Genomic DNA, 9,148 nt, shown 5'->3' on the forward strand with positions numbered 1-9,148 from the left:
TTTAAAATTTTATTCTTAATTATGCTATTTTGAACCTAAAGTAAACATGTTGCCAGAAGAAAACATGATCATTTAGTATAGGCACAAGCAGTTAATATATATGTGTTGCTCTGTTAAAAAAGGGCAGCCAGTATAGATATGATCTTCTTACTGATTTTGATGTTTTCCTTCTGTTTCTTTTTCCAATGAAATGTTGTAGCTTTTCTTAGCGAAGTCTAACAGATACAATTTGTTCTGTATGTAAGGATTTCTATCTTGAGCAAATAATCCTTTCCAGAGTTGCAATCTTTTAGTGTATCTATGCTAAACATAGTAGTGTGATAGTGATTGCTTAAGCAAATTGTATTTACCACAAAGAGCAATATAGTTTTGTTATATAGAGCTGCTTTAAAGGGAATCGACCTGTTGAGAGAAGGCTTGTATGGCTACAGTGCTTCTGAGAGCCAGATCTGAATAAACCAGTGTGGATATCTCTCTACAGTACCAGTGTTCAATGTAGACAAACAAAAAAAGCTGTACGGTTGAACTGAATGGCGCTTGGAAAAAAAACTCACCATCTTCACTTTGTCTTGAATCAAGAACACAGATGTACCCTTTGTCCATCAGAGTCAACAGAACCATTAGTCACAGGAGTACATTCTAGTATTTAGTGTTGGGATCACTTTGAATGAAAGCTGTTTGGAGAAGAAATAGTAATAAAATTAATTCAGGCAACTAAAAAAATGACATTTGAGAAACAAATCAGCTATTGGAGAGCACCTTGAAGAGTAGATCATCATGTTACAAACCACATGAGTGCTATTTGCAGATTTGTAACTCCTGCTTGTTTTTCTCCATTGGCAAGTTAATCTCAGTTTTTGTTTATGTTGGATACAGTTCAGGAGTGTTCATAAGTTTCCGTTCCTCTTCTTGGTCAGCAGATGTGAAGGTCTCTGTGCCTGCTGTTCTGAGTCATCAAGGTCACTCTAAACCCTAGCTGGTCTCATCTGCTCCTGAATAATTCAGTCACCCTAGGTGGAGCTCAACCACCCACACCCCTATAGCTAATGATGCTGTTTTGGGATATATTATGGTTTGGTTCAGCATTTTTTTTCTAGAGTGCTCTAAAAAAAACCTGACTAAAAACTGTTGCATGCACCTAACTCTCATTCCGTACGTGCAAAATTTGGAACACTGATTATCACAAACTAGAGGAAAGAGTGAGGGTTTGTTTTTAGTTCTTGCAAGTCTTGAAGTCAGCTTGACAGAACTTTGTCTTTAAAATGTTTTGGATTCAAATTCCAGAACTCAGAGGCTGTGTTCATTACCTGGACAGTTTCCTAGCAACAAGCTGGAGTTTTACTTCTGTGTTTAACACAGGGATAAGCATCAGAATATGAGCTGTTTTTTGGCCTAAAGACTAGAAGCTGACAACTACTTCAGTATCCTTTAGGAAGACAGTAGAGGGTAACCCAGCAGCTGGAAAGCAATGTGATGTTTTCCAACATCAACGAAAGAAAACAGTTTGAAAAACTCTTCGAATAGATTTCTTTCTGCAAACTGATTAATGTTGTGCCCATCAGAACCAATGCGGTTTTTGGGAAGACTCTACAGCATCTTTTCTATCCAAGCATTAATTCTCTAATAGCTTCTCTAAAGACACTGAGACTTGCACTGAGTGTTTGAAACCCAACTATTACAGCTCATCGCTATCCTCTATAAGTTCAGACACAAAGGTTCTAGGATGGATGCCTCTCAGTTGCAGTTGCCCGTGTCTCCTTATCTATGTCTGCGATGCTCAAAGTTAGCACAACGTTCAGCAAAGCACAGACATCTGGAACAGTTTATTGTCTCAGAGGTGAATTATTAGTTGCTTATGTAAGTATTCTATTTTCATTTGCTGGTTTTCACATTTTTCACTCACAGTATGAATGCTAGAAGTTATGTTATCTCACAGAAACAAGCAGAAAACTTAATAGAATTGCAAAAGAAAAAGGAAAAATGAAAACTTTTTACAGTCCCTTTGAACCACAGAAACACTCTGCTGTGTTACTCTTGCTTCCGTATAATAGATTTTAGTCACGTGTGTTTTGAGTTCAAGCTACATACAAAATTGACAAAATTATTTTTAAGATTCTTCAAACATTTCATTTAGGTGTGTTTTGTGGCCAGAAGTTCTTCCTGTTGGCCAGAACTCATAGCAGAGATTCATGCTAATGGATGTCAATGTTTCCTTTCTTGACTTCACAGACATTAGTTGAATATGGAGCAAATGTCACCATGCAAAACCACATGGGAGAGAAACCCTCACAAAGTGCTGAGCGACATGGGCACACCATGTGTTCCCGGTACCTAGTGGTAGTGGAGACCTGTATGTCATTGGCCTCTCAGGTTGTGAAGCTAACAAAGCAACTAAAAGAGTAAGTGTTCAGTTCTTAGCAGAGAGTTTATTCTTAATACCATTTTTTGTTTTCAGTTTGTTAGTAGTGTCCACTTTCTGATTCTCATATGAGTCATATTCCTCCCTTATTTTGCCATGCTTTCTTACTCCTTCACATTTAGTTTGTCAGCTGTTCTGTTTCCGGCATCTTTTTGTGGACTGACATGAAGGGAGTGGCAGTGAAAAGGGGAATATATAAAGTATAAATATATATATAAGCAATCCAATTATTTTTCCCATTGAGTGCCTTGAGATGATGTCATTGCTGATCACAATTTTTGTTCATATAGCATGTTTCCTTTTATATACAGTTGGTGGCTCTTCACAGTTGTAATATTGGTTTTTGATGTTAGGAGCTTTTCACCTACCACAGGCAGTGAAAATACCTTTTGAAAACAATATATATAATGAAACTGTATCATTGTTTGCATAACCATATGTTATGCAAACAATGTGAACAATTATACTGAGTATAAACTCCATGGTTTTATTTGCATGTGGTTGAAAACAGATGGCCTCTGTGACAAGAGTACAGGGAGCTATCCTTCATCATGCAAAGGTGAATTTCAGCTATCTCCAATAAAAGACCAATTGAAGGACTCAGTTGAGTGTATCATCCAAGCTGCTGATGTCTCTGAGGGAATGTACTTGAAAAAGGGCAGAATATTTCAGGGAGGAGGGAACAAAGAGGGATTGAGGTAACAGAAGCATCAAGGTTCAGACCTATGTCATTCACTGCATTCAGAAAAAAGTGAATGTAACCTGCAGTGATAACAAGGGGATAGAAGAGTTGCCTGGAGTGAAGCCAGACAGTGAGGCAGGAGAGGTGCTTGTAGCACAGATGAAAGTGGTAAAAGCCTGGAAAAGGGGAGGATAGGTATTTTATATGTTTTTCTATTTTTGTTTCCCAATACATTAGTCAATCAATAAAAATTCATGCTAATTGGCTATAAATTAAATTTGCCAAATCTGTTTTGCCTCTAATGGTAGCTGATAAGTGATGTGCCTGTGGTTATCTCAACACACTTCTATTCTTCCTAATTTTTGCCACCATCCTATGGAGGTGGTTGTGTGGCTGCTTGGCTGCCAGCCACAGCCAACTCATAACAGCAATTCAGTTTTTATTACCATAATGAAATGTAAGTTAAAAATAATCAAATAGTACCATTTTATTATAATTATGTACCTGTTTTGTAATATTTTTAGGATAGAGTGGATAGCATTAGTTCTCTGTCCTTACAGGTCTGCATAAAAATCCAAGTATAGCATGAAGTGCATGCCTGGGGTAATTTCTCAAGGAGCCTCACCTCCAGTAATGTAGGAGAGTTTATTGGCTGCAGCACCTCTGAAGATTCCAACAGCATCTGAACAAAGTCCAGTTTACAGTCTAAGACACTTTAAACTGTTCTTACGTAGGAAAAAGGTCCCACTTGAGCAGCTGAGCTTGTTTTGCTGTATTTACTCCACCTACTGGTGTTCATGGACATTGTTCTAGTCATATTCAGATCATAATGGATTACTTGACTGTTCAGGGTAGTACTATCAACACACTAAGCCTTTGTCTGCTTCCCTACTTTTTCTCAGCTGCTGTAAATATAAATTGATCGTACACACTGCTTAATTTTCTGGGCTCCTTATCAACCAGGCATAAGAAATTCTCTTTGAGCAGTGTATGTCCCCAGCCACGAGAAGACTTAAATGGCTGATACTGTGAAAGAACAGAGTACAGAAACTGTCTTAAACCAACACCTTACAAGATCTTTCTTCAATGGTCTGAAACCAAAGAAGAGAGTAATATCTTTCATTCTCTTATGAGCTCTTCAGACAACACAAAACAGTTCTATTGAGAAATCACCCTTATCCATCACACTCTGTGGAGTCATTTCTGAAAAGAAGTCACAAAAGCAAAACAATAAAATCATAAAGTCTTCACATCTTGCAGATCTTTGATCCAAAGCAGTTCATTTTAAAGATGAAAAACTGCAACAATAACTTTTGAGTTCAATCTTTCTCCATTTAGAGAAAAAAGATTTTATGAAAGAAAGAAACTATTTCTAATTAGAAATCTTCCATCAAATCTTCATAGGAGGATTAACTGAGATTGTCCTGAGAAAAGGAAGGAACAAAAAAATCTTTCTATAGCTAAAAAGGAAAGATAAAATAAAAATAAAAACAAATAAAATAAAATTAAATCTGTTACTAACTTCAAAATAAATCTTTGGTTTTCATCTTTTGCTAATTATAGAACTTTGGTCAAACCAATATAATTTTCTGAACAATTTTCTTAGAGAACCCAGTATAGTCACAAAATTTTTTCACAGGTCCTATACAAAATACTTGCTGTCGTTCTGCTTTCACACAACTCTATAGGCCTTATGATCATACTGTCTCACATTTTAATATCTGCCATGTAGAAAGGATCTGAAGCTCTGGCTGATGACAAGTTGAATGATCCAGCAGCATGCTGTAGAGTGTATCAGGTACAGCACTGCCAGCAGGCATGGAAGGGATTGTCCCACTCTGCTCCACCTCGTGTGGGCTCACTTTGAGTACTGCATGCAGGCTTGGCATGGAAGGACATGAAAATATTAGAGAACATCCAAAAGAGAGCTACAGAAATGATGAAGGGTCTAGAGGACAAAACATATAAGGTTCCTTGGTTTGCTCTTAATAAGGCAACATACCATGAATGATGATACTTCATTAGATAATGCCTCACTACATTCCCTATTCAGTAACTAAACACTCTGATTTCATTTAGAGATTCAGAGTTCTTTAAGGAGAGGTATCAGCTTCCTCACATAGCACCTAGTGGGAACACTGCCTAAAATACAACCCTATGAATTTGATACTGAATACCCTAAAGACTCTCTTGTAATTCTGTAGTGATCTTGTCTCCTGAATCAGACTCATTTTAACACTTAGTAATATTGCTGTTCCAAGGAGTTGAGATCCCTCATTTTCAATGTTATCATAGGTATGTATGTTACACTTCTCTGGAGAAATGTCTGGCAGGATGTGTGTCTTTTGGTACTGTGGGGTGTTCATTAACAAGTTGAACTGTGAAAATGAAGGAAATGTTAATTCTTTTAGCACAATAAAATGTTTAACTGCAAAGAGGATGTTAACACTGTAGAAGAGGTGTCATGCATTTCCATTGAAGCTAAATGTTTGAGATTTAGATACTTAGAAATAGAAGAACACATAAAAAGAAAGTCAAACAGATAAACCGTATCACAGTCTGATCTCAAGGAAAATTTCCTTGGCTCTCAAGTGACAGTGTCTGGGGAGTTGCAGTGTAAGCCAATGTTGACAGATGATAGGAGTGATTTTAAAACAGTAAAAGGAAATGTGTAGGCAAGAGAAAGGAAGACAGAAAATTAAAGTAAATATCTACATAAAACATGATCGTGTTGTAAAAAGTGATGGCAAGGCAGTATGTCAAGATCCCACCTTTATTTCTCTAGCACTTCTCAGATCCACACTTTACTTGTAACTGATACATTAGAAGTAAAACAGTTTTGTCAGCCTTAAAAGTACAGCCATCTGTATTCTTTCTGGCTTTGACATTGCCAGTTATTAAGACTGCATTTGAAACATAGTTAGATCTGCTACTGATGGTATGTGAACTGAGAGAGAACCCAAATCAGTGTTGGAGAACAATACTGAATATGTAGGTCTAATGTGAACAAAAGTACTAAAAACATATTAGTTCTACAACAACAAAGGTAGAAGGTAGAACATGGATGAAACAGACAAGGTCATATTTGCCTGCTGGGTTCTTATTTTTCGGATCATGATCAGGTAATTAAACCAAAGGTACAAATTACATCTCAAGTGAAAGACAGTTTATATGCACAAATGAAAAGCTGAAATGAAAATTACTGTTTTCTAGTAGTTTCCCAATAATTCTGTCTATCTCTGTGGTATTTAGGGGCACTGAAACTTACATTACCAAGCAAGACTGAATGTTGTCTTGTGGTTAACAAGCTAAAGGGATGTTTTGATTTTAGAACAAAAGATAAAAATTGGGAAGGGTTGGGGATAATAAGAACTTCTGTGATAAACTGATCTGTTCCTTCATTTTCATAGAACTACTTGAAGATTTGCAGATTAATTTACTAGATTGAGTGCTATAGAAATAAGTATTGTTCTTGCATAAGAATTTGTTGTTACATAAGAATTTGTTGTAATTATTGTTCTTAATAAGTAATGTTCTTACAGTTCTGTGGTGAATTGAATTTCTGATATGGATGTCACTTTCATATTATTACTAAATTATATCTACTACTGTAATTTCTACAACATTGGCCTCTAAGATTATTTGCAAATCACTGAAAGCTATAGACTAAAGGATATATAATACTACTTATAATGTGGATGCAGAGCATAGGCAGGACCTTCAGTAAGGTTGGGCAGTAAGCAGATGTGTTTTTTCCTACTCTTCTGGAATAGTGAGCTCTGTTGTGTAGTTGAGGAAGGTTGTACAAGCCCTTTCCAGTAGGCTAAGACTCCTTTCTCAGTATATTTGGAGGGAGAAAAGGAGAGAGCGGTTGTTTAAACCACTGTTTAGCTAAATAAAAGCTATCCACCAAATAAAGGCAGTAATTTCTTAATCTGTCCCTTTGTTCTTCCTTTTCAAGATCAGTCAAGAGCCAAGTGGCCTTGATGTTGCTCTGAAATACGTTCATTTCTGGAATTTTATTTTCATGTGAGCTACTTAGTTCCCGTGAGCTATTTATGATCCCACATTTTCCTTGTACAAAGTATAATAAGTAATCTCAAACAAGCATCTCTATATTGGTATTGTACAGTGATCACAAAATGCCTTCAGGATTTTAGAGGTGACTTGCTGAAGTACAGAAACTCTGCTCATGCTATTATTTATAAACTCGTGTCTTTATCCACTAATCTTACTTGTCGGTGAAGAAGGCTTCTCTTTGAAATGCAGTGTTGAACAATTTATCCTGTAGATTACTAACACTGCCAGTTACAAAATTCAAGATAAAGAGTCTCAAATTGTCTTGCAGGCAGACAGTAGAACGTGTGACATTGCAGAACCAACTCCAACAGCTTTTAGAAGCCCAGCGATCAGAGGGCAAGTCTCTGCCCACATCCACAAGGTAATGTGACTGGAATTTCACTGTAGCATGGTTTTGCACAGTTATCATGAGAAGTTGTGATCTGTCTAAATAGTAGATATGTTCTGTCAAAGTAAATGTGCTTCTTTTACCCTGTGGGCTTGAAGCTGAGAATTTGAAAGTGTGTAATGTTATATAAATATTGGACATATTGATTATGGAATTAATAGTTTCAGTTTTTCCCCAGAGTTAAAATCAGATTTACAGTGGAATAGATTGTATCTTGTATTAGATTAATAGCAGAGAATCCTAGAAGCCCCTACAAACATAATACAAAAGTCTAACTTTGTGCTGGTTCACCATACCATGCTGCCAGCTGTTACTCGTAAAGCCAGTTACAATCAAAACATGCTGTCAGAGTAATAAGATCCTTAACCTCATTAAATCTTTTGCCTGCAGTAGCTCTTACAAAAGACCAAAACTCTAGAAATTTTACATATTATTTATTCTCTGTCCACGCAAGTCCCAGAAGTAGACACAACCTTAAAGAGGAAGAAAGAGACTCTTCCAGCAGACACATAGCTTAGGGTCTCATGATCTATCTCTTAACTTCTGCCATAGATTTCCAGTGTGGTGCATGGGAATCAAGTAAGTACACAACTTCTCTCTCAAGATGACACTGAAAGAAATAAAGTAATTCAGGTGCAAATAGGGCTTAGTTTATCATTATCTTCTAATTCAGTTTCCTCTACAGAAGGTACACACAGTGTTTTCCCTTGTTTCACAGAATTGCGAAGAAGTTAAATATATGTTAAAAATAGAAATCCAGCTTAATTAAAACTTCTTCCACTGACATTGGTGGCCTGAACTCTGGGATGTCATGTGTGAACTTGTAGGAGCAGTGACTGTTTTCTGTTCAATCTTACAGAATCTTATGCATTGCTTTGAACAAGTACATCATGACTCTGAAGTTCATCTGTCAGTATTTCAGACAAGTGCAAGTAGTTACAAAATAGGTAATAAAAACATAGGGATTGGCAGTGCACTTTTTTAAAGGAACTTTGGCTACAAAAGGGATTAAAAATCCAAATTCCTGCTGAAGCAGAAAACCACACTGGGAAGAGTCTTTTTGTCCTTTTTCTTAATAGATTCATGGTCTTCATGTCTGCCAGCCTAGCAGGGACAATGGGACCAAACACTGTGTTCCAGCTCATTTGGTTTCTGTGATTTTTGCTGACTGGACCTTCCAAGTGGTCTTTCATGCGAGTATTTGTGAGCACCAAGACTGTTTCATTTTCAGTATCAGACAACACAAATAAGAGCATCATTCATTTTTTCTGTAAGAGAACAGGTTTCAACATGATTGTAGTTAAGTAAGTGAGTTTGAAAATGGCAACCTATTATTTTAAATTTGTTTTCATGGCTCGCTACTACTTTTTCTTCTACTTAGAACTGACTTTTGGATATTGTCATCTTATAGACATCATAGACAGAAACTAATTACGAGAATCTAACCAACCTGATGAGATTATCTATTTTATATGCATGTAAATTCTTGAGTATTTATTTTGGTTTGCCCATTTTCCCACAAGGATAACTCAAAATGGGCTGAAGGTGAAGTGGATACTATATTCATGTGAATTTTGTA

The 9,148-nt window shown here is 36.6% G+C and overlaps 1 protein-coding gene across 1 annotated transcript in view; it reads left to right on the forward strand.

Moving 5' to 3' along the window:
• Positions 1–9,148, forward strand: part of SNCAIP (synuclein alpha interacting protein) — a 54,184-nt gene that overhangs the window by 36,011 nt on the left and 9,025 nt on the right. Inside the window, 2 exon segments of the mRNA XM_031557404.1 lie at positions 2,230–2,399; positions 7,450–7,542. Of these exon segments, the coding sequence (XP_031413264.1) occupies positions 2,230–2,399; positions 7,450–7,542 (263 nt within the window).

Source organism: Meleagris gallopavo, chromosome Z, assembly GCF_000146605.3.
Source record: "Meleagris gallopavo isolate NT-WF06-2002-E0010 breed Aviagen turkey brand Nicholas breeding stock chromosome Z, Turkey_5.1, whole genome shotgun sequence".
Classification (NCBI taxonomy): domain Eukaryota; kingdom Metazoa; phylum Chordata; class Aves; order Galliformes; family Phasianidae; genus Meleagris; species Meleagris gallopavo.